This window comes from Myxocyprinus asiaticus, chromosome 34, assembly GCF_019703515.2.
Source record: "Myxocyprinus asiaticus isolate MX2 ecotype Aquarium Trade chromosome 34, UBuf_Myxa_2, whole genome shotgun sequence".
NCBI classification, from domain to species: Eukaryota; Metazoa; Chordata; class Actinopteri; order Cypriniformes; family Catostomidae; genus Myxocyprinus; species Myxocyprinus asiaticus.
In genome coordinates this window covers 3,442,966-3,469,637 of record NC_059377.1, presented here as the reverse complement: position 1 = coordinate 3,469,637, position 26,672 = coordinate 3,442,966, and the positions used below count along the sequence as shown (strand labels likewise).

The 26,672-nt window shown below is 37.5% G+C and overlaps 1 protein-coding gene across 1 annotated transcript; it reads right to left on the bottom strand.

The window, feature by feature from the left end:
• Nucleotides 1–1,271: 1,271 nt before the first annotated feature.
• On the bottom strand, nucleotides 1,272–25,320 carry LOC127425712 (serine/threonine-protein kinase pdik1l). Its single transcript, XM_051671968.1, has 3 exons — nucleotides 25,171–25,320; nucleotides 19,168–19,467; nucleotides 1,272–10,649 (listed from the first exon to the last, which is right to left on the bottom strand). The coding sequence occupies exons 2-3, from the start codon at nucleotides 19,450–19,452 to the stop codon at nucleotides 9,909–9,911; spliced, it is 1,026 nt and encodes a 341-aa protein (XP_051527928.1). The 5' UTR covers nucleotides 19,453–19,467; nucleotides 25,171–25,320; the 3' UTR covers nucleotides 1,272–9,908.
• Between the last annotated feature and the right edge of the window lie 1,352 nt (nucleotides 25,321–26,672).

Here is a 26,672-nt window from a genome sequence, read left to right as displayed (position 1 = left end):
GAACTAAGAGTAAAGGTTTCTGAAAGAACTGAAAGGATGTCTGGAGGATCTCCAGAGGGTTCTGCCAGTGTGGCAGCTGAGGAACCACAAATAGTGCCTCAAGTATCTATTAATTTTTACAGTATACTTTTAAAAATTCATGTCACACAGGCGCAGTCATTTAAAATTGTATTAAAATGGTGATACACCTAAAATAAATGGTGACTGGTAAAAGGACTGAAGATATACAGTAGCTACACTTTCCACTGTTTATGTTTATACTGTACAATTTCATGTACAGTAGATTCAGATGTTTGTACCAATTAATGTTTTGCAATAAAAAAGTGCTGACCCTGTGCTCCTGGTCAATGGCTATCCCTGTCGTATGGATTTCTTCATTAATGCTTTTGAAACTGGGACTGGAGTTGTTAAACGTAAAGGAATATTTCAGGTTCAGTACAAGTTGAGCTCAATCAACAACATTTGTGACAATGTCGATTACCACAAAAATTTGTTCCGACTCATCCCTCCATATCTTAAAAAAAAAAAAAAAAAAAAATCTGGGTTACAGCGGAGACTATTTAGCCCGAGACAGGGTACTGGTAAAGAGGCACTGAGTTTGCTTTAAACCCTCTAAAAATTTGACCCATTCATTTCCATTGTAAGTGCCTTACTGTAACATCAATTTATGCTTTTTTTTTTTTTTTAAGAAATGAAGGGACGAGTCAAAATACATTAAAAAAATGTTGACTGAGCTTAACTTGTAGTGAACCTGGAATATTTATTTAAAGAGTGTGCTCCTAATGGCACATTGCACTAATAGAAATGTATCATGGTACTGTATTATTATTTTATAAAAATAAAAAACATTTGTTAACATGGTACCAAGGTAATACCAAGATTTTCATAACTTCTCAACCCTGGTATTTTGAATACATTATTTTACAGTAACCAAATGGTTAACTTACCTCCATCTACAGCCAATCAATTCAGTTAATTTACATTCCGCTGATGCTGACATTACTTACTTTGATCCAACAAACTCTCCACTAAATGCAAAAATAATTGGCTTTTCATTCCTCTGATCTAATGTTTAATTACATTTGGGGCATTTCAGATCAAACTAGTTTTTAGGGGATCCCTGAAGAGAGCTGTAAGACAACTCAACACTGGATAAAGTGGGCTGAGTCTGATGAACACCTAATGTAATCTGTACATGGTCAATACACACATTTTCTGTAAATGCTCCGTAATAAGTAAATGCTTCAATAAAAAAAAACAAGATTCAAGTGCAAGGTTTTTTTTTTTTTTAATAAAGCCAATCCCAACAATAAATTACACATTCACTTTGAAGATTCCTTCTCATGAACTTGTTTATCTCAAATTAATTTAAAGGAACACAAAATGTCGAAGGAAAACAAAGCAAAAGTCAAAGCACTTTTCAAGTCACAGTGCATCACCACAGCTCCCAGTAGCTGATGTTGAGTGTAAATCAAGTCAAACGGTTGAAGGCTTGAGGAAAATCTGTGAGCTGGTTGACACTGAGGGAAACATTTCGTAGTGCTTTTCTGAAAAACATGATTTTCTTTCTTACAAAATTGTAATACAGTTGTGCTCCCACAACTTAACACACTTAACAGGAACTTCACCCGTAGGCCAGAAGATCAGATCAGTATACACTCTGACACTGCACAGAAATCCAGAAACACACATAAAGTCATGTGATCATGTCAACATGCTACTTATTACAACCAATTTTTAACCCGAGAATGTCAACAGCCCTGTTCACAACACAGACTTAACAATCACTCACACAGCACACATCACAGCCATCAGACATTCCTCTGTGCATATCAGGTGTTCAGACGTTCATGTACAGTATGTACAGAGCAGCAAAAAACTTGCTTAAAGAAATTAAATGTGATCTTACAGGTATATCTTCCTGTAAGATCAAAGTAAATGGCCAGCTTATTGTGATTTTGTAGATGTTAGGAAGGGGAAAACTAGTACTTGTATAAGTAGGTGAATTATCTTTCAAATGCATTTAACTGATATGCTGTTGTCTTTCAAGGACACCCAAAAATGAAAAGCATCATCGTTCTCTCTCTGTCATATCATTCCACCAGAAAAGTAGTGCATTCGACCTGTGCACTACTATCCTAATCTTTGATTGCCATATGATAGCTGTTAATTTAAGTCATTAATCATTGACAATCTTCCCCTCCGCCACAGCCCTCAAATATCTTTCACACTTGTTACATATTCAAATTTGTCGATTTGACATTAATGGCATCAAATGCCATTGTTTCTTGCATGTCTATAAACTTGAATGCAATGTGAAAGTTTGAAAATGCACAATGCAAATAAGAGTCCCTTTGAGTTCCCTCACAATCGTTTGCGGAGCCTCACAATAAGTTTTGCATTTCCTTGCAACACCATTATTTATCCCTTACTAAAATGAACCACGGTTTTACAACAGTGAAAAAAGTGCAATTATGGTATTTAATAATGCTGTAATATCATGGTTAAAATATGGTAACTATAGTAAAACCATGGTCAATTTTGCGGTTATGGCTTTAATACAGTAACACTAACCATAATATTCGTGGTAAAACCATAGTAATAATAAAGGAAAACCAAAACTATAGTAAAAATGGTTAGTTTTCCTTTAGTAACACCATGGTTAATTTGTGGTACATGCATCATGGTTTTTAAAAGCATTGTTCCTACAAAAAACAATTACATTGTGACTGCAGATTTACTATAGTAAAAACCATACTTGTACCATAAATTAACCATGATATAGTAACCGTGTTTTTTTGTTGTTGTTTTTTTTTTCTTTTTGGGGTTTTTTGCAGAATGATTATGATTTTTATTACCATAGTTTTGGATTTCCTGTATTACAGTTTTACCATGAATATCATGGTTAAAATTTGGTTACTGTTGTAAAAACATGTTAAAGTTTATGTAATACAAATACCATAGTTGAGCTATAGTTACTGTTGTAAAATCATAGTACATTTTATGTACTATGGTTTTATTACAAAATAGTATACCATAGTTCAACTACGGTTACTGTTGTCAAACCATAAGGGATGGATAAAGGTATTGTGAGGGAACGCAAACTACTGCAAAGGAGCGCAAAATTTATTATGAGGGAACCGAAAACTTTTGGTGAGAGAACAAACTTTTGCAAAGGTAGGCAAAACGTTTTGAGAGAAAAAACACAAATTATTGCAAAAGGAACGCAAAATGTACTGAGGGAATGCAAACTATTGCGAGGGAACGCAAAACATTTTGTGAGGGGATTCACACTATTGCGAGGGGAAAAAATGTTTTGTGAGGAAACGCAAACGATTGCAAAGGGACGCATAAATGTACTGTGAGAGGAATGCAAACTGTGAGGAAATGCAAACTGTTGCGAGAACAAAAACAATTTGCGAGGGAACGCAACTTATTGTAAACGAACGCAAAGCTTCTTGTGGAGGAACGCAAACTACTGCGAGGGAACTCAAACATTATTGTGAGGGAAAGCAATGGAAACTAGTGTACAGGGAATGCAAAACTATTGCAAGGGAATGCAAAATATTTCATAAAATGAATTCCCTCGCTGTCCTCTACGGTGCTCTGTAGATTTGACAGCTACTGCAGAGGGGAACATTATTAGTGAATAAAGACTTGCACATCAAACGAAGCTATCATCTGACTTGCGCATGAATCATTTGGACAGTAAATGGTCACTATATGCGTTTGTTGTATGGAAACATACAAAATGAACATTTTGCTTGACATCTCCTTACATGGAATAAAGATGGTCACAAAATTTTGGAACAACAAGAGAGTGAGTAAATTACAATTTTCACTTTTGGGTGAACAATCGCTTTGAGATACTCCACAGGACTCCACCTGTGATTTGCTCATTAAAAAAAATAATATTTTGGGCTTGCCCCCAATCTTACATTCCAACCAATGACATTCATATGCATGTCGGCTGTTCACATATTCAACGTTTGCACCGTAAACTTCAGCATCGCACTAGGAGGGCATGTACGCCCCATCAATGACGTTCTCCTATGGACTTATTAATACTGACAAACTGCAACAATTCCAAATCAAGCAATCGTTTCTAACCAACACCACCAAGTGCTTTTCAGGTAAATGTAGCTTAGTCCTTTGAGAGAACTCCCGGTTGTTGTTCAGGAAATAGATGGACGAATCAAGTGCTCACAAGGTCAATGGGATTTTAAAATAAGGCATAAATTATGGTAATCTCAATGAAAAGGCTAATTAAACAATATTTGGGCGATCACAAAGTTGTGGCTCTGAGAACAAATGATCCTTTTATCCTTTATTCTTGCAATAATATGGATTATAGGATAATACCACAGTTGGAGTGATGCTTTTATAAAAGCAGGGAAAAAAAAAAAAATCTTTAAGCGGGATGATTTAAGCCATTCCTCGGAATTAAATATTTGCTGGTTCTGTCATTTAAAAGAATCCCCCACTTGAAAAAGGGTAAAACGCCAAAGAAAAATAAACACACAGCATAATAAATGTAAATATTACTGTCCCTTGTCACTTAAAAAAAAGGATATGTTCTGTGTTTAAAGGGACAGAGATACTACTGCCACAAAGGTTCTTGTCAGATATGCCTGTAAATTCGTACAAAATGACTAGCAGTTTCTGTCCCAGAGAATTCATTTTTCCTCTGATGCCACAAAAACATAACAGGCTTAGCGCAAGTCTGTCAGGAGCGTAATGGAAAGGATTACCGGTAAGATTCAGCATTATGAGGCTCCAGGCAAGAATGACACAGAGGCAGAGATCAAATTCACCTCACTGGTATTGAGTGTCAAAGACATGAGATCCCTGACTCACAGAGTCTTGTGGTTGTGTGTGTGTGTGCCTTTTTTGTCCCTCAATAACATACAGTACCAATCAATGGTTTGGACATACTTGATTGTAATTGTTTTTTCATGATCTTAAAAACCTTTTGATCTAAGCAACCAAATTGGCCCGGTTGCTAGGGAGGGTAGAGTGACATGGGGTAACCTCCTTGTGGTCACTATAATGTGGTTTCCGCTCTCGGTGGGGTGCGTGACGAGTTGAGCATGGATGCCGCGGTGGATGGCGTGAAGCCTCCACACGCGCTATGTCTCCGTGGCAACGCGCTCAAGCCACATGATAAGATGCGCGGGTTAACGGTCTCAGACGCGAAGGCATGAAAGAATAAACAGAGCTGGAATCTACACAAAGGGTGACGACTTTGAAGAAGCTCATATTAGTTCTGATTAGGGATGTACCGATCCGATACCTGGATCGGTGTTGGCTCCGATACTGATGTTTTTAGATGGTTCGCGTATTGGTCCGACGAGCCCGATCCAAATCCGATACTGTGCGTTAGTCATGTTCATTACTGTCAAGCTCCAACACTGACATAAAAGAACCATAAAAGCATTTTTATTCAAAGCCACTTATACTATAGCTTTGTGAATCGCAAAAGTAAATGTATAGTATGCATACAACAGCACGTTAGTGAGTGGCGCTGCTCTGTTGACACGCATACATAGCACGCGCAGGCTGGTGAAGTGGTCGTGGCTATTTTCATATTTGAGTGCTACTCATGAACAACATCTCAGATGTAGATGCTCAATAGTTCGGTTCACTTATAAAATGCATTTAGAACAGCACCAGGGGAGCATTTGTCCAGAATTCGAATAAGAAGCCAATTAAACCTCTGTGAAGTAGCCTCATACAGACACTTGCAGGACTTCCTGGAATATTCCGATCGTCCAAATAAAAACCAGAGGGTTTTCAAGTTAAAGGTGCATGACTGAAATATATTACTGTTGTATTTTAATAATAATAATAATAATACTTTATTATTATTAAAGTGTACCCCAATTAGTTACACACAATGAGGCAAAGATTTTCTAAAGTGATTATGCAAAAAAACAACACTGGTATCGGATCGGGATTGGTATCGGCCAATACTGAGATTTCTGATATCGAAATTGGAAGAGAAAATGGCATCGGTGCATCCCTAGTTCTGATTTCACTTTTTTTTCCTCAAAATAATTCCTATACTACCAGTTGTTATTTCATAGTTTTGATGACTTTTCTGTTATTTTATAGTGTGAAAAATAGTTATGATAAAGAATGTGTAGGTGTGTCCAAACATTTGACTGGAAGGGTATGTGTAAATCATTTTGTAATTAGCAATGAATAGCGACACCAACTCTTAATATGATATTAGGCATTTAATATTATTTTTCTTTCTTTACTGTCAACCCTGATACTTACATGATCAGCATATTGGTCAGTTAATATTTATTAGATTTTAATTTATTCCTATGACTTAAATTTCATAAATTATGACAAATGTCATTTGGCTACATTCTAGAGGAAAGACAGTATACCTAATTCCTCATTTAAGGGCATTGTTTACATCACATTAAACCTGGTCTCATTAAATCATGTTACTATACCTACATTTTTCTGCCAAATGAGCTTTACTTGGCTTGTTGTACGTATCACGGCAGTTTCCTTGTGAAATAAACACTAGAGGCGCTACAACAACGACTTTCACGCAAATCACGAGTAAAATAGCAGATTAACAGTTCATAAACACTTTTCACACAATGCTATCTTATGACATCTAAACACTTTCACTATTGTGCATGACTTGTAAGGTGATACAGTTTAACATTAGCAATACATAACCAACTACATTTATGAGTTTGTTCAAATGCAACCAAATTGCAGAGTATACTGACAGAACGTTGCCCTTGCAATGCAAAGGACCGGGGTATGAGTTGACACATAAGCTGAATGTGACATAAAAGCACCACGAAATGATGTGGTTGCTACAGCAATTGTGTTTTTCATCTCACATTTGCTTTTCTGACACTATCGGTTAGGTTTAGTTTAAGTTTTAGGGTAGGGATTTCGGTTTTATTGATTTAAAACTCGATAGAGCATAAACCTTCAAAACCTCATCTGTTTGGGAGAACATTTAACTCACTTTTAGCACCACACAGTGGACATTTCACATAAGAACTGCATGTAATGCATGTTATAAACCACGTAATGTCATTTCGCAAAAATGTGTCACAGTCATGTAATTTTCATGAGATCAGGCTGATTATGTTTTGGTTGAGCCAGACCTAAACAACAGAGAAATGCACAGAAAGACACCCATCCTTCACATGTGCCCTAAGCCTTCTATTGCACCAAAATCAGAGAATTTCTAGCAGGAAGCTAATGCTAACTTTTTTAGAAAGAATTGCCTTAACTTTTTTTTCCTCAATTAATTACTCATGTTATTTTATTGAGGGTAATCATTGATTATTCAAGCTTATTTATTTAGTAGGACGACAGAATAATTTACCGAATCACTTTTGAAATATTGACTAGAAACTATTGCCTTGTGAAGTACTTTTTAGAAAATATGACAAAACACTGTTTTCAAATTGAGCGATACAAATACAACTCCCTGAAGCCCTTTTTTGAGCGAAGTGCTGAAAAACAGTTATTGATCCCATTGTACAAAAGCTGTTAAAATTGACCATGAAAATATCAAGGTGTGCATTAGAAGTTGAATTAGCACCGGGAGTGATGTGGGACGAGCTGTCAAAGAGAACATAATGGAAAGACACTGGAGTTACCAAGAGAGATAGAGGCCATGAGTTTGTTGTGCTCTATCAAATCTACATTAGGGATGGGCGATATATCTAAAATATTTAAGATATAATCAATATTACATTGTTGCTGATAAAAATGTAACTGAAATTTTGAATACTGAGATGAGTTTATCATGAATACTGTGAATAAGCATGCTAAGACAGGGATATTTTAGTTGTCCGATTTCAATCTCGGTAGCAATAAACGCAGTTAGAGTTGGTATGTTCAATTCATTGCTGCAAATCAGTTCTTTCTAACTGTCTGCTTCAGTGAATTGGTCGAAAACACTGACAGAATGATTTGTTTCCACCACTAAAAAAGGTTCACAGAATTCCTGTGTGGAATTTGATATGCTTTAAACAGTTTTAGTGAAAACCTTTTTTTTTTTAAATGTCGGTAAAAATTGCTATTTATTACTGTGCATTATATTGCTGCATATAAATGAACAATTTTATTTAGTGAAAAAAAATTCACTGCTTGTTGTTAACTAGACTTTTACAGCATTTTACTCAACCAGAGGCCCCTGGTTCAACATTTTGTTATTGATAATTTTTTCTGATGAAATACATAAATGATGATGAAAGTCTAAATATTATATTATATACCATGGATCTATATTTACAGAGTAATCCATTATTTTGTTGATGGGGTCAAAAGTCTCAGTCAGCACGCTGTCAGACCACCCACAGTCTGTGCTCTAACGTCTGATGCACATAGCACACAAAATTGGAAAACGCTTTTAAACAATGTTGCAGAAAGTAAAGTGGAAATCCACATGCAGACTTTTATATTCTGTATTGTTGTCTATGAAATTCTCTGTGATGAGGTTTTCTGTGCTGTACTTACACTCTGTGCAAATCATGGAGACAGCAGCGCTATTATAAAAATTATTTCTTCCACCATGTCAGTCTTTTATTATGGTATCGTATATCTCCGATAACCCTGCCCCTAAACCGCACGTAATGGCAAAACTGACTGTGATGGATCATTTTTCCTGTGTAAGTGGGCAGTTCTTGACCAATTTAAGCTGCTATATTGTTCAAACCCTTGCCGTTTTAGTGAAAGGTCTGGCTACGCGAGACTAGGTTCAAAATGAAAATTTTCGCTTTCGATTTGAGCAAAACTACTTGGTAGACCATCCCACCAAGTTTGAGATCTCTAACACCCAGACACTTATACAACTGATTTTAGTTTCAATATATTTGTACTTCAGGCCTTCATTTTGTTGGACATGAAAAACTAGCTTCATACCATCTAACCCACATTTGGCTTTCAACAATAGAAAATTGGTAGAATTTAGCAAATTTACGGATGGAGCCACATTGAGAGCCCCATATATCTGAGACTTAACCATTTAGCATCTTAAAAAATAAGATACAAAAAGTAAACTTTGTTCTGAACCAGAAACTAAAACAATATAAAGATATCTTAATATTATTTCTTGTGCTATAGGCACTCCAACTTCAGAAAAATAACACCAAATGCATTTTCACCATTGGCATAGAATGCAACAAGGGGTACTGAAGTCAACTGATTTTAGTAATAAACCAACCTATGTGTAAAACTAAAATAATGATGCAGACAGCTTTTTAAGATAATTTTTTGAGCTATGCTCCAAAATCCTAGGTGAAAATCGCCGCAGTTAATATTGATCCAGGACATTTAATTTTGATTTTCATCATCATTTATGTTTCTATTCAGAAAAAGTATTAAGAAAATCAAAACTTTCATCAGGGGAAGTTTCTGAAATTTGGTTGATTTGACATTTGAAAAAACATTAACGTTTTGAATTTACTTGGCAAAGACGGTTTCTACGATTAAAAAAAATATTTAAAGCCTCAAAGTATCAAACTCCACTTTTATTATAGCTATACCGCCCAGCCCTACATGCTGTCTGATTTCTTAGTACTGGAATGTTCTGGCACCACTAAACATGATGTGGGTAAATGGGAAGTCATCAACAAGTGGAAATCTGATGTTTTTCCTTAATGACACCAAAGTCCCTATGTGCTTGTGGAGAGTTGAGACATTAAAAGAGCATTTAACATTGCTGTAAAGGCTATTTATCACCAATGGATGTGTTGTACTACACCTTTTTTAGAGTAGAAAAGACCAAGGACCAGTGTAATCACCCCTTAAAAACCCATTTCTGCCTCCAAACAATGTGTTCTGATGCTCAAAAGAAAGAGTCTTCCTAGATGGCAGGAAATACAAAAAAGTTCACCCCTGTCCAAGACGCCGTACTCTCACGTGTCCCAGTCGAGTTCCCTGCATGCGATCCGAACCAGCCTGAGCTCCAGCTCGACAGCATCGGGTCGCTCCTGCGGATTGGCAGACAGCATCTCTCGAATGAGCTGCTTCATGCCAGCGTTCATGCTCTTCTTCCGGGCTGGGATGTGGAGCTCCATCTTGGGGTTCTCTAACAAAGCTTCCCCCAATGGGACAATATCCTCCCCCTGCTGTACGTAGCTTCCCAACAGTTCCTTCTGCGTCTCCACGTCCACAAATGTGATCCGCTCCACCATGGCCCATATAATCACCCCCAGCGCAAAAATGTCCGCCTTAGCGGTGTAGTGGCCCTCCCAGACTTCCGGGGCCATGTAGAAGTCCGTCCCACAAGCTGTGGACAAGAAACACTTGTTGACGCTGGCTGGTTCTTCAGGGTTCAGACCCGAACACGAGCAGACTTTGCTGAGGCCGAAGTCGGCCACCTTTAGAGTGGGCTCAGGCGACCCGGCCGGGCTGCGGCCCTGCGAGATGAGAATGTTGTCAGGTTTGAGGTCTCTGTGAATGATCTGATTGCGATGAAGGAAGGCAAGTGCGCTGCCCAGCTGCAGCATGAAGCTGGTGTTTGTTTTGCGGCTGGGTTTGCGAGACAGCAGATAGGCATTCATGTCTCCACCATCACAGAAGTCCATAACGAACCACAGGTAGTAGGCGCAGTGCGGGTCAAATGTGATCTCGCCCTTTAGGGAGGTCTCCACCAACTGAGTGCATATAAACAAATACAAAGTTAGAACAATTGCTGTAATTGTGTAGCACATACTTTAAATATTCAGTAACCCCTTAAGTATTTGGACACTTAAACCTGTTTGAATTTCATGGCATGAATACAGGGTTCACCAATGAATTTCCATGACCTTTTTAGTAGTTTCTGATTGCAAAACAGATTTTTGTTTTTTTTAATAATTGACATTTTTGCAATTATTAATTATAATCAATACCTTACATTTTATAAAGCACTTTCTAGGCACTCAAAGTGCTTTACATTGTAGCGGGTGAATCTAATCCAGAAGTGTGCAGCATCCATCTGGATGATGCAACGGCAGCCATAGTGTGCTCTCTCTCTATAATATATATATATATATATATATATATATATATATATATATATATATATAGGATTATTAGGAAGCCATGATAAATAGAGGCCAATGGGCAACTTTGACCAGGACAATGTGGTTGCACCCCTAATCTTTTCGAGAAATGCCCTAGGATTTTTAATGATCACAGAGTCAGGACCTCATCCCCATCACTATACTGGGGCATTAGGACCCACACAGACTGCAGGGTGAGCACCCACCTGCTGGCCTCACTAATACCTATTCCAGTAGCAACCGTAGTTTTCCCCAGGGAGGTCTCCCATCCAGGCACTAGCCAGGATCAACCCTGCTTAGCTTCAGTGGGTAACCAGGTGAGAGCTGCAGGGTGATATTCCTCTGGTTAATCAACTAATATGGCAGTGATTTTTAGAATATGTATGAAGTCAATTTACCTCAAGTTCACACAGGTGTCCTAACAGAGTAACTACAGGTGGCATTTAGCACAAACTATGAACAAGTTCCACTAATTCTTGGAAATTCAAAAGTCTCACAATCAAGAATTGAAAGACGTAATGAAAACGAACAAAATGTTTTGCAGAACGTAACCGAAAATGGGATCGAAGTCCCTTTCAATTGTTCTGGAGTGAAAACTTTACTTTTAAATGCTGGTAACTGGTTAATATGATCCAATTATTTTTTCATGGAACCAAAGACCAAAGAGTTCATCACAATACATTTTCAGAATAACACCACTTCTTGTAGGCCAAAAAAATTAGGCTTCACTTTTTTTTAAGTTGAAGATCTTTTTAACAACTATATATAATTACTACATATACATGCAAAGATAATCCAGAAACAAGGAAAAATAGTAGAGATAAAAAATTTCTCAGTTTTTTCCAAGTCTTCACTGAATTATTTGTAGAAATTCTGCATTAATAAAGATTTGATGTTGCCAGATTTTGACTGAGAAGCAGATCTGTAATTAAAATTAAATGATTCATTCATTTTTTTTTATTCAGGCCTTTGTCATAATGTTCAGTTTCATATGGCGTATTACAGATAAAAGTTCCAAGAGCAATAAGTCTGTTTAACCATACTGTTGGTTCTTAAATCAATATAAAGTTTATTCCAGACTTCATAAGCAACAGTGGAACATTGTATCCTCTCTCTGTGGGTACACCAAGGTTTTAAAAAAACAAAAACAAACAGGCTCGCATAAGGTGATGCTTAATCCAAGTAGTGTGCATGCTGGAGAGAGAGATTTAGGCTAATCACTGGTTTTAGTTGGCCAGATGTATATTTGAAATATTTTTGGGGATATATTTAATATTGATACATTTATTGAAGACATTTATTTTAGGCTATTTTATATAGGCTGTATACTATGCTTGTTGTAATTTCTATGCTGATAATTCCCCCACATGGTAAAAAAATGTAATTACTTATCACATATTTTGGGTTAGGTCCCTTATTTTGAGTTTGCTTTTTAAGACCAGGTCCCTTGTTTCTCCTGTGAGATCTGGTAACACTGCAAATGGTACACTCACTGAGCACTTTATTAGGTACACTTGTACACTTTCTTATTCATGCCATTATCTAATCAGCCAATCGTGTGGCAGCAGTGCAATGCATAAAACTATTCAGATATGGGTCAGAAGCTTAAGTTAATGTTCACATCAACCATCAGAATGGGGGAAAAAAAGTTTCTCAGTGATTTTGACCATGGCATGATTAGGGCTAAAATAATTAGTCAACGTTATAGACAACGTCGACAATAAAAATTGCCGACAAAAATTTTCCTTGTCAAATAGTCATTTGATCTCATTTAACGTAACATAAGATCACATGAAACTCTAACGATGGCACGAGCGGAGCACTTCAGCTTGCACCTGATTGAGGTGAGGAAGACGACAACTCACAGAAGCACTACAAACTTTCTAAACAGCTTCAGGTGATGTAAAGTATGAGAAAATTATACAAAAATACAAAATAAGTAAATTTAGAAGCACTCTCATTGTGAAATGAAGCGGAGTCGGAGTTGTCATTCCGCTTAAGCAAAACTTGCGTGTCGAGCGTCTTTAAAGGAAATACCCCGGCGTTATATCTTTAAAGGTGCAGTATGTAAGATTCATAAACCCTTGTTATTAATGACACCTGTGGCCATTAAGTGAACTGCAGCCAGCTAACTGTTGCTCGTGCTCTCGCTCGTGCACATAATCCATAGGGACGTGAGCATTGGCCAAAACAATGATGTAACATACAAACTGAACTGAGACTGAACGTGATTCACTGGCATCATGCTGACAGATGAGGTAGCATAATTAAAATTACACAGTTATGACTCTTTTACTACAAACTTTGAGACTAAACTAAAACTACTTATCAGCTAACATAGCACACTGATACACAAACACAGCTACACACTATCGAACTATACCAGACAGTTTACTGTTGCACTATTGTTTGTCATATGTTGTACTACGATCAAGAAACCAGCGTATCTGCTTAGATGTATCCTGTATAGCTGACTTTTAGTATAAAGAGAAGATCGTTGAAATTATTTGAAAGTTACAAAGCAAAGTAGCTTGCAATTCATCAGCGTTAGCAGGCAAGATCAAGTTAGCTAAAATTACACAGATCAATCCTTATGGCACTATATTTCACACGCTTTGCAGTTACGTAAGCTTACCTGTCCAATAAGAACGGCAATTCAGGGTCAGTTTTGATCCCCAAAACCAAACGAAGGTCCCTCCAGGAATCAAATGCCCTGCTGATGTTCACTCTAGTTTTCGCTCGACCACGATCACCTTCCCACTTTGCCAGATGGGATTTAGTAGATAAATGTTTTGTTTGTGTGTGTAGGAGTCGGTGTTGTGCTGGGAGCCGGACGATTGCTGGATTCCATCTCTAAGATAACGTTACCTAGTGTTGCAGACTCTCTGTTGACGCTGTTGTATAGTGGAAGCACTGAGGCAAGGCTAATTTTTTAAGTTGCGTTACAAGCCGTTCACACATTGGCAAAAAAAAAAGTTGTTGCATATTGCACCTTTAATGCATCCTTTATTAAAGTTCAAATAATAAAGCAGTTCATGTAAATTAGTATAAACTCCAAAACTGCCATTTCTCTGTGCAGTCAGCGCGATTCATCGAGTCACGTCAAGAGACCCGATCTAAGGGGGAGAGAGATTGAAACTGAACCCGGCTGATGCACACACTGAGGCGGGCACGCTCGTCCCTTGTGAGCGCACTCGCTGCAGCTAGATTATTATGTGATGGCTCATGAGGCATTGAATCATAATATACAGTAAGTGTCACTGTGTGTTTCTTATCATAAAGCAAATCGGCAATAGGAGGCTTTATTAAAAGGAGTATGTTTTTTTGTGAATTAAAGATGGATCGAAGTGAACAAACTCATGTACTGCAACAAAATACATTTTTGATTTGTTGTTGTTTTGGCTAGTTTTCCAAAATAAATATCAAAAACTCCTTTAAAACAACGTACATTTACTTTAGGAGCTATGCTGGAGAAGAAAAAATTGTTATCTGAGAATTTTGAATATAATATGAAAAAAAATATAATATTTTAAAATATCTAAAAATAAAAAATAAATTAAAAAAAATTATGCATTCACCTGAGAAGCAGCATATAAGATTGCAGAGCTTTCAGAGAACATATCTTGAATGTAAGTATATTTTGTCTTTGATGCACTCGCAGAAGTATAAACGTGCAAAATACACTTATATTTAAGATACATTCTCTTAAAGCAATTCTTAATATCATACTGTATGTTGCTTCTAAATTAAATGTATCTTGTTTTAAGGATTTTTAGACACTTTTAAATGGAAAACAAGACAAACACTTGATGATAATGATTTTTTGCAGTGAATATTTTATTGAATTAAACGGAATTAAAAAAAAAAATCCTTTAATTCAGTGAATATCATTAAGAGGTATTTTTAAATTATGATTTTGTCCTCTTTATTGTTAGTAAGCATGTTTAATACAACCTTTTAACTCGGGGCACAAGCTGAATAGCCGGTTAAGAGCTAATGATTAATCGTAGCAAAATTCGCCCGAATAGACGAATAATCATCGACAATAATCGTTAGTTGCAGCCCTAAAACATGATTGTTGGTGCCAGATGGGCTAGTTAGAGTATTTTTGAAACTGCTGATCTCCTGGGATTTTCAAGTAGAACGGTCTCAATTGTTTACTCAGAATGGTGCCAAAAACAAAAAAACATCCAGTGAGCAGCAGTTCTGCTGACGGAAACGCCTTGTTGATGGGAGAGGTCAACGGAGAATGGCTAGACTGGTTTGAGCTGACAGAAAGGCTACAGAAACTCAGAAAAACCCCACTGTACAATAGTACTGTAGTGAGCAGAATAGCATCTCAAAATGCACAACATGTGGAACATTGAGGCGGATGGGCAACAACAGTAGAAGACCACGTCGGGTTCCAATTCTGTCAGCCAAGAACAGAAAACTGAGGCTGTAGTGGGCACAGGCTCACCAAAACTGGACAGTTGAAGACTGGAAAAACGTTGCCTGGTCTAATGAATCTCGATTTCTGCTGAGGCACACAGGTGGTAGGGTCAGAGTTTGGTGCAAACACCATGAATCCATGGACTCAGCCTGCCTTGTGTCAACAGTCCAGGCTGGTAGCGGTGGTGTAATAGTATAAAGAATGTATTCTTGGGACACTTTGGGCCCATTAATACCAATCAATCATCGCTTGATCGCCACAGCCTATTTAATCATTGTTGCTGACCCTTCATGGCCACAATTTACCCACCTTCTAATAGCTACTTCCAGCATTATAATACACCATGTCACAAAGTAAAAGTAGTCTCAAACTGGTTTCATGAATATGACAATGAGTTCACTGTTCTTCAGTGGCCTCCCCAGTCACCGGATCTGAATCCAATAGATAACCTTTGGGAAGTGGTAGAACGGGAGCATGAATGTGCAGTTGACAAATCTGCACAAATTACATGATGCAATCATGTCAAAAAGGACCAAAATCTCAAAGGAATGTTTCCAACATCTTGTGGAATCCATGTCACAAAGAATTTAGTCTGTTTTGAGAACAAAGGGAGGCCCTACTCAGTATTAGTGTTCCTAATAAAGTGCTCAGTGAGTGTATATCACGCACCCTTAACATAGAGTACCGTCATTTTAAAAAGAACATTACTAACAAAAACATTTCATTTTTAGTCCCTTGTCACAATAATTTCTTTATTTTGAACACTATACCAATGGTTTTATCATTTCAAACATTAACATCTTTTTGTGAAAGTTAATGGTTCCCGAATGTGCAATTCTACAAATTTATTAACGAAATCTGAAATAATCTCATCATTTGGTAACAGGCTACTGACAGCAGTAAATTCAGTGAGAACTGCATTTCTTAAATAAAAATTAAAAAAAAAGAATCATTAAATGGAGCCATTAAACATCAGTAATCTGAACCAGAATGAGAACCTGAATTCCTCTAAAATTCCCATCCCTATTCTTAAGTGTGGTTTAAGTGTCCAAATACTTTACATCATGTATACATTTACACACTTGCATCCTGCAATGTCAACTAGTGCAGTATCAAAACAAAATATTTATAATTATAATTAATATATATATATATATATATATATATATATATATATATATATATATATATATATATATATATATAAAAATTATAAATATATATTTTTTTGATACTGCACTAGTTGTCATTGCAGGATACAAGTGTTTACACATGATGTATGTATACTGTATGTATTTGTTCAGGCAGCCAATCACAGCACATCTTATCTGAAACACAACACCACCACTGTCCATAGAGAAGCACTGCTACATGTCATGTGTTGCTACATTTCACCACATCCTTCCTCTGATAACCTCTGCACTGGATTCATGTGTGGCATGTCAAATTAGCCCTGCTTTCTCATAAAACACTGTGGTTAATGACAGCAGTCTTTCTGATCACAACGTAAGATAGCTTTCTTTAGAAGCTAAATAATTCAACAGAGTGCAGACTGAAAGTACAATCTCTTTAACTAAAGGGTTAGTTAAAGAAATGCACTCATCTATTTTCCAATTCGTTTCAGCCTCAGGTTGCATAGCCACAGTCAGTTTGGTGACCATCTGATGTTTAATGTACACTAAAATGTCAAGAGCTTTCTTGATCTAGCTCTAATCTGATTGGCTGGCTTTTCACAACAACTGGGAGTCAGGCTGCACACGTTTTTATTAGTACTGGGAAACAAAGTAGGCTTGTACGAGGCTGTTACAATGGCTCTAAGGAAGAAATAATTACTGGATTGGCAAATGTATAGCGTCAAATCTTAGAGTAGCAAGTATACTAGATATACACAAGAAGAACATTACATCCATTAATCACAAGCACTCACATTTAAATGAAGACTCCAGACATATCAGTAACCTTATAAAAGCTGTTTTATTCTACATGGAGAGGGTCCACACAAGGGGGCTGCCATGTTAGAATCACATGACCAGCCGAATACTACTCACTTAATCTCAGTAACCGTCCTGTTATTTGACACTTTCACTCATTTATTAAAGTAATCATGACTGACTGTGAATGCTAAATTTCTACAATGACATTTGAAAACTACTGATTTTAAATGATGCTGCATCCAAGCCGCTAGGTGTCAGTGTAAGTCCAAGATGACACAAAGACAAAAGTTACTGAGTGCGCCTTCAGTAACTTTGACTGGTCAGTTTACATGCAACTCAAACAAACTTTTACTGTCTAAAGCCCAAGGACGCATAGTGTAAATTTCGTCATCAGCAGTGTGCTCGAGCACTGAACACGCGCACCACCTTTTTTCTAACCGTGCGTACTCGAGCAAGCAGTATGCGCATGAAATTGTTTCCACTATTTAGTGAGTCCACAAGGGTGCAACATTCACATTTGAGTTGTTGCAAGACTTTGAAAGGCTAGTGTTCGACTGTACGCAGATGCCAAGCATTCCCGTCAAAACCTGAAGTATATTCTGGGCTTTAGGGTCCATTTTTGGCTAGAATAAGCTGCAAGTGGCCCAGACTTTGTTTATGCAGATTGCCAATTAACAATTGCACTAAGTGAAACTTTAAAGCAAAAATAAATGAATAGCATTCTTGAAAAGTGTTTGAAATGAAGTTCACTCACATGATAAAGACTCATATTGCACATTCATGAATATGACCAGCCAAATATTTCACTGGGGCTGAACAATTTGGACATAATTGCCATTATTTTGAAAAATACTGTAACTGCGATGTCAACTGTGATATGACAAAAAAAAAAAAAGAAAAAAAAGTGATTCCTTCTGACCAAAATTAAGTCATGGGCAAACATACCTGGCTGTTAAAAGTCAATTTCATTTTAAACTAAAGTGGATAAATAAATAAAATAAGATTTAAGTAAAAAGTAAAATGAGAAAAACGCTTCAAAAGACAGTTCAATATTAACTTAGTCCCGCATGGTACACTGAATGCTTTTTTGCATGTATCCTCACTTTTTTCAATCAACTTTCACTGTAAACATGCCTTAGATGGATGTCTTTGACAATTGGGCAGAGTCTTGCCGTGATTTCAGGTTCTCGTGCAGAAGTGCAGTGTTTTTTTTTTAGATGCAGTGTCAAACGCATCTCAAAAACCTGCTTTCAGTTATATTCGTTCCACTGCATCTAACTTTTCTGACACAAGAACCTGATCAGTCAGTGACCGTCAGTGCTTGGCACACATCCAAAATTCAAATGCACCGCTTTATTATTTGAATGTACATTTTAATCTTAAATAAAAAAACATTAAAAAAAATCCAATTTCAAATTTTTATTTAACAGCCTTATAGTGTAGGCTCACTATAAAGCTGTCAAAAAGATGTTTATTATGTTTCAAAGGGTTTTGTGAATGGCACACATGGCTTTACTCAAAGATCTTGCTGTGCATACTCTTATGAGAAAGCACAAGGATATTTTTGCAGAGTGACAAATGGCTGTAACATTAGAATGAGGGCAAGAACAAATTTGTTTGTACGCACCTATTCCAGTGGAAATTCTGCATGAGGATTTTTTTCTGTGCTTGTATGCATTTTTAAGTGAACAAGACCCACTATTAACCTAAAATGTATGCCCTTTGTGTTCATTGTCTCAGCTGTGCGTTGTGGGAAATGTACCTCTAGGTACAGTGAAGAGCTGGAGCCGTGGCTCATCCTCTGAGCGAGACCGTCTCTCTGCAGGACACATTCCTCCAAGTGAATAACGTTTGGGTGCTGGCTCTGGATGCTGCTCAGGGCCCAGAATTCCCTCAGGGCCAGCTCCACGTTCTCCGGAGAGTGACAGCGGATCTTCTTTACAGCCACGCGAGCGCCAGTTTGCCGTACAGCTGCCTCGTATACCACACCGTAACTGCCCCGGCCCACCTCCTGGATCAGCTCGTACTTTGCCTCACTGCTCACCATCCTCTTCTTCCTCACCTATGTTGCAGAAAAGACAGCAATGACACAAACAAAAATCATGAATGGAGTGATAAAGGTATTTGTTGGAACAATGTTTGAATAACTTTGGGACGCAGGCAGGTCGCCAAAGCAAATTTAACGTTGGCATGAAATAAATGTGTGTGTGTGTGTGTGTATATATATATATATATATACACACACATACACATACATACATACATACATACATACATACATATTTTTATTTTCCTATTTATGTTCTTAATGCACATTACTAGTCTTATTGTGAATGATTAATCGATGCATATTCTTCAATCATTTTCAGGAGACATTGCTGGTCTCACGCATCAAGTGTCTGAATGACTTTTGTCTCAATTGCAATTTTCTAAAAATGTTAAACTGTAGATGCTGCTGACCGCAGTAGCCTACCACTCCGCTGGTGTTCGCGTTTCATGCTGGTGTAGCAGTACATTCCATTAGGACTAGGTGATATGGAAGGAATGCGTTATATTTTTATAAAAAAATTATTGCTATATCCGATTACATCAACCACCCGGCCAAGGGATCGTGAATATTCTTTCTTTATTGATTTTGCTTTCAAAATTAAATTATTTATTGAAACATGAAAAACTCAAACCAAAGATATTTTTCTTTTTTTAATCGGATATAACCACCCTTCCATTTGCCGTTACACACTTACCCCTCTACAACAGGTGCAGAATTACTAATACAAATTAATATCTAAAGACAATTATAAATGTAAACAATCATAATAATTGAAATATAAATCAATTTTAGGTTCAGGGTGAATTTGTTTAGGTTGTATACACATGTACCTGCAGAGTTGCGTTCAAATTGTATGTTAAGCGCAAACTGGCGTGAACGTGGAAATAAAGCGGACTAAACTTCGAGCACCTCCTGAGATGGTCTGAGGTCATTTGGAGCATTCTCACAGATGACACTATTCTTGCAAACAGTTTCCAGACAATTGAAACAGAAGAGTGAGAACTCTTAACATGCGCATGTTCCACGAGACATGCTCCCGCTGCTTGCCTCTGAACAAATATAGCATCAGAGATGCGCACTGATGCAATCTGACGGCTTTTCTTTCATCTGTTCTTAAAAATATAATAAAGTGTGTTTCTTAAATCAGTGATGTGTCATGATACGTCTTATAGTTAGCCAGCCACAGTGGCAGGTTGATGAGCAAAATTACCTGCCATATAGGCTAACCGCATTTGGCGGGTGCTAATTTCATAACCTGGGTTACTATTTAATATGTTTGGCAACTTCTAAACTCCTTGGTTTTGTAATTTCCCAATATTGTTGACTGTCATCTGTCAATAAATGTTGAAATCGGCATCGGGACATTTGTCAGATATCGCCCAGCCCTACAATCCACCACATAGAGAGTGCAAATGACTTTTGTTAAACGTCCCATCCCACACACACACACACACGCACACGTGAGAGAGAGAGAGAGAGAGAGAGAAAACGAGGGAGAAGTGGTGCTGCTCTGATTTGATCAGTTTTTTGTAAATCACACGGAACAGAATGGAACATTTTGATGTCAAATTGAATATGGGTCCTTATTAATCGGAAGGCTTCAGCCTCATTAGGCTGGATATCTCGGCTGCCACATCATCAAGCACCAAAAGCCATCTCAATTGTGAGGACCCTTGGAAAGCTGCCTCGTTTCACATCCTTCATTTACCACATTTTGTAGGATGCATCAAGTGCATTCTTCATGGCCTTCAATTATCCACAATCCCTTCAAACATGTCTCAAATTATTTGTAAAAAAATGGCGGATTACGAGTCGTGTGACCGGAGGCGGAAACCTTCACTACGCAGTCATGCATGCGCACTTTTTTTTTCTATTAAAAATAAATAAATAAATAAAAAAAACTCTCTCTTCAAGTTTTTATTTGCATTTGCAGCAATGACATATGTAGAAAAATAAAAAAGGACAAGTAGTTTAGACCAATGGTTCTCAACCCTGCTCCTGGAAGGCCCCCCTACACTGCACATTTTGTTTCTCTCTCTTTTCTGACACTTCAGGTCCCAATTCAGGTCTTGGAGTCTCCACTAACATGCTGATGAGTTGAATCAGGTGTGTTTAGTAAGGGAGACATCTGAAATGTGTAGTGTTGGGGGGCCTCCAGGAACAGGGTTGGGAATCACTGGTTTAGACAATACAACAAAATAGAAGAATATTTGAAAGAGTTTCGACATCAATTCTAAGATCAGTGTTGCAAAATGTAGTATATAAAGGCTTTTCTTTTTAAAAGAAAGAAAAATGGCAATTTCAATCTTATTTCTATTGATCATGCAGCCTTGATGAGTATTATAAATGTAATATAATATATTTCAGAGGTTGAAGTCTGCAGATTTCAGTGTTTTGGATGGTTTCCCCTCATGATATAAGTGCTGCTTTCACAAATGTAACGTCTGTAACAAAAAGATGTCACATCCGTAAAACCGTTTTTTCACCATTTATATGAAAACGACAATGAATAAAAAATAATTATACCACGGGTCTGTTGAATGCTTGATTCTGATTGGTTGACGGACGTTCTAAGGTGTGCAAGTAAACGCACAGCTATGAAGTAGTTCCAAGTCTTGACCATATAACGGTTCCATATCACCAAATTATTTCACTTATTTTAAAGAGCCGTACAGGCTACCACAACAAAATAACCAATTAAAACAAAGACATTGGTTAAAGTAAATCGGTTAAGAACATCAATGTCTAAAATATCCTACATTTATTTCAATTTTAAAAAGAGCCCTCGTGCTCCCTCGTCTCCCCTGCACTTACATACACTCACACACACACCGAGACTCCAGTCGCGACCAACAAATAGAGCCGCACCCCCGCGACTTGACCAATACAACAATTTATATTATCTGAAATAACTTTTAATGTTTCAATGTATTATCAGCCTCGCATAGCTATAGTAGAAAGCACCACGCTATTATTATTTCTGGATTGTGCATTTCAATTCACGGAGTGTTTACAAAGTGTGTGGTCTCCCAAAAACTAAAAATTTCCAGAAAAAAAAATTCCAGACTGAAACTTTTCTGATGACTGGACTCTATCTGCAGGGGTCTATGATTATATATAAAAATAGTTTGATATACTGGTAACGAATGTTTCCTGCACCGCTATTCAGCAGCGGTGCTCTGCCACACAACTGACCCTTCACTTAGCCCGCCTTCAAAGTGTTTCTGCCCAATCCTATCTTAGCAACTGTTGCCACCTGCCATTAATCTGACAAGCACTTGCTATTTCCCAACAAGAGTCTATGGGAGTAATGTGTGTTTGGTAGTTTTATGCTGAATTTTATAGAAATGATCCAAAAACAAAAAATGTTAAACGTTGTTGCATGGGTAACTTGTAATATTGACACGAGGCACCTAGAGAGGATACACAGTGTTTTTTCTTTCTTTATTAAAAGTCTTCAAATAAATATTGAGAAGAGCATGCTATGGACTAAAATGTGTCAGTCCTCAATCCCAAATGAACATGTATAACATCAGCAAGGACACCTATATTCGCTCCAAGGTAAATTAATTAATGTACTGATTCAGGTCTTAGTAAAGGCGATAGTAAATAGAGTTTTCAGCATCATAGTGAGTGTGTCATGAGGCGTTATGAGCAGTTGATCACTTACACTAATGTTATCATATCAGGTGTGTAATTGCCATGAAATTACGCTTTTCTCTTTACTGTGATTTAAGTGACTGATAAAATGGTTTGCCTCAATTTTGATTCACTGTCTCCACAGTTTTTAATCAAATTACTGTGTAATTTAATTTCTTTAAAAAAAAAACCTAAAAAAACAAAAAACATCAGATACATATACTTTATAATATCTCTTCATCCCAGCCCATGTAAGAATATTAAAAATTCAGTTTATGAGAATATTTAGCCAAAAACCACGCCTTTCAAAGCACTCACCCATTCATTCCTTTTTTTTGGTGCGGACTGTAACTTCACACAGGCTGTTGAGTCATTTTTTTTTTTTTTAATGAGCTGCCACATTTCTGCACATCTGTGTCTAATATTGCAGTAGCACCAGTTTTAAGATTTATGTAAAAAGCAAACTATGGTTGGTCGCTTGGTCAGATGGTTTCTTGCTGTCTTAGTGGGTGTTCCTTGGACACAATAAGCTAAATTATGAAACAGACTTGTCATTAGTCGAATGTCTGGCTCTTTGAGATAATACAACAACACGCTTTATCACCTTTTTATCATACATTGAGAAACCTTGAAAAAGACTGTCAAACAGTTGTCAGTATAAGATTGTGTTAGTACAGTGGTTAGAACAGGACAGCTTTAGAGGGTTTCAATTTTAAGGTTAATGTTTATATTAGGCAGTCAAATAAGTGGCTTAATGGACTTCATTAATATCTGTGTGTACATAGGGGAGACTGGAGCTGTCACACTTTTTACTCCAGTGAATAATTCTCAGGGTTTGTTTTATTATTGAAAGTCAGTTTCTGTATAGGCCATAAAAAGCTTGAACATTTCCGCCGTTATTGCCCAGAATAAAATATAAAGTTCATTTAACACACTTTTACCTTTTGGGGTATGTTATCACACTATATGGGGTAAGTTGACACATGGAACCTGACATGAACAGCCTAAATGCAGTACAATTTAATGCCTTCTCAGTAAAATGTATGGAGTAAAACAATTTTGAAGCATACAACAGCAAAAACTGAACAGGTAACATACATAAATATCAGACCATTGCTTTGGCCAACATGCTAATATGACAACCTGACAATTTTGAAAACTTTGTGTAACACTTCAATATAGTCACCTTGGCCTGAATGTATCCACGTAATGATATTCTGTTTTTCTGTGTGCGTGTTCACTATTACATAGCCTAAATATGATATTGGATTTAAATGTTGGACATAATTCACAAAAAGAATGATAATTTAAGACATGTTAAGCGTTTAAAGCAACACTGAAAACGTGCTACAGAAAACAAGCATTTGTGTGGTTGGACTTTTGAATCAAAATCTTATAATGAAATATCCCCGTGTGACAAGTTGCCCCACGCTACCCAATGCGCGCGCGCACACACACACACACACACATTTTTACATAATGTATCATCTGACAGTACCTATATATGTTCCCGAACATTTTTACAGGAAAACTATCGCTTTTTGAGTCGGACTGACCTGAAACAAAACCCCGCCGTTAGTACAAAGGTAAACAAACGTTACTGCGCTGCCAACACACGTGTGTGTGTGTGTGTGTGTATGCGGAAGCAGCTTGACATGAGGCAGCGATCAAAGGCCACAGTCAAAATGACACACTCACAGATTGAATATTGAACGCAGGACAGCGCCGCACACGAGCAGAAAACACTCGACTGTTGTGTCTGAAATGCAGTCGTGTGCTTTTGTTGTGTAAAGGCCTGTTGGTTCGGTGTCTTTCCGAAACAGCGCCGCTGTTTTTCGCCTTTCCAGCTGGATACCACTGCCTGTACTTTACATGATATTACACATTATAACAGCTCAACACATACTAGCAGCGTGTATTTCGATGTGTATGGTGCTCATATGCTGCGTTGGCAATATGAGTAAAGGTCTATTTCATAACAAAACCCCACCAGCAGCACATGCACCTGCGCAGCCGTCCGACACAGGCTCAGACAATGAGTGCCGCTACACGCGCACAAACACAATAAATATTTACCTGTGCAAGACGAATCTTATTCCCAATGTAACTGCTTTGCCACTTCTCTTTTTCGGGCAGCCATTATAAACGGAGGCCGCCACACTCCTTCTACCTCTCTTCCTTTCTCTCTTTCGCAGAGACTTGTGTGTCCGTGAGCGCGTGCCCGCAAGCGCGCGTCATTGTCGCGAAGATTCCTCCTCCTGCGCGCACCCGCCGCCTGTCTTTTTAAAATTGGGAACTGAAGTGAAAGGAAGAATCACCGCCCCTCTTTCTTTAGCACATCACGCTAAGACTTCGTCCTGATAATTATAGTTTCAAAAAAGTACAGTTTTATATATATATATATATATATATATATATATATGTATTGTATATTTCTAATGCATTTTCTGCTTTGTTTTCTTAGCTATGTCTGTGAAATTCTCTATAATGAGGTTTTCTGTGCTGTGCTTAGGATCTCTACACATTTTATGCTCTTCTCCTGTGTGTTTTCTGTGTAATCGCTCGCGGAGACTCGCACACCATTATATCAATTATTTCTTTTCCCATGACAGATTTTATTATGGTATGATACATCTCTGATAACCCTGCCCCTAAACACCCCGCAATTACAAAACCGACTGTGATTGATCAATTAACATGTCAGTTAGAGGGCTTTTCCTGTCTAAATGGGCGGTTCTTGGCCAGTTCAAGCTGCTATAGAGTCCAGACCTTGCTCCAAAAAGGGGTGGGAGCTCCAAACCTCCATTAAAGAGACAGGGAGCCTCTTACCTAACTCTTTCCCTAAACTTAACAGTGAGTGGAAGTGACGCTCCCTTTTGGAGTTGGTGCAACCCCCTTTTGGAGTAGCCACGCCCCTTCTGGAGTAACCCCGTCCTCTTTTGGAGATCCCGTTCCCATTTGGAGGTCTCCAGCCTTTGCTTATACCTACTTGGAGACCTTTGCCATAGTTATATTTCTGGCTATGTGAGGCTAAAGAAGCCCCATGATAAAAAAAAAAAACCTACTGGATGTTATTTTCTCCTATGTCTGAAAGAAACACTACAGCACCTTCCTAAACCCCTTTAACGCTGCAACAAATTGGGAAGAAATAGATTGTTTGCAATGGATGTGCAAAGTGAGCCCATTTTGACTGCTGGAGAGGTCGAAAGAGATTAATTTGTGAAATAAGCATGGACTTAAATTGTAACTAAAATGTACACTGTTCATTTTCTAAAAGTAGAATAAATCTATAAGTTGTTATATTAAAGTAAATTACTGATTAGTGATTGAAATAAATATAACACAAGACATCCTTTGCCAAATTTTGCCAAGTTTTTGAACTTAAATTTGCGAATTTTTCCTTACAAATTATGTTACTCCATTAATATTCAATAAACTTCATTTTTGCTCTATTATTATACACTTTGGGACAACAATAAAACAGATTTTCATTAAAGTGGAGTCTTTCACAGTTGTACACAATCAAGAATTTATGCATTTTGAATTGTCTTTAAAAAAGATGCGAAGGACAAACGTAG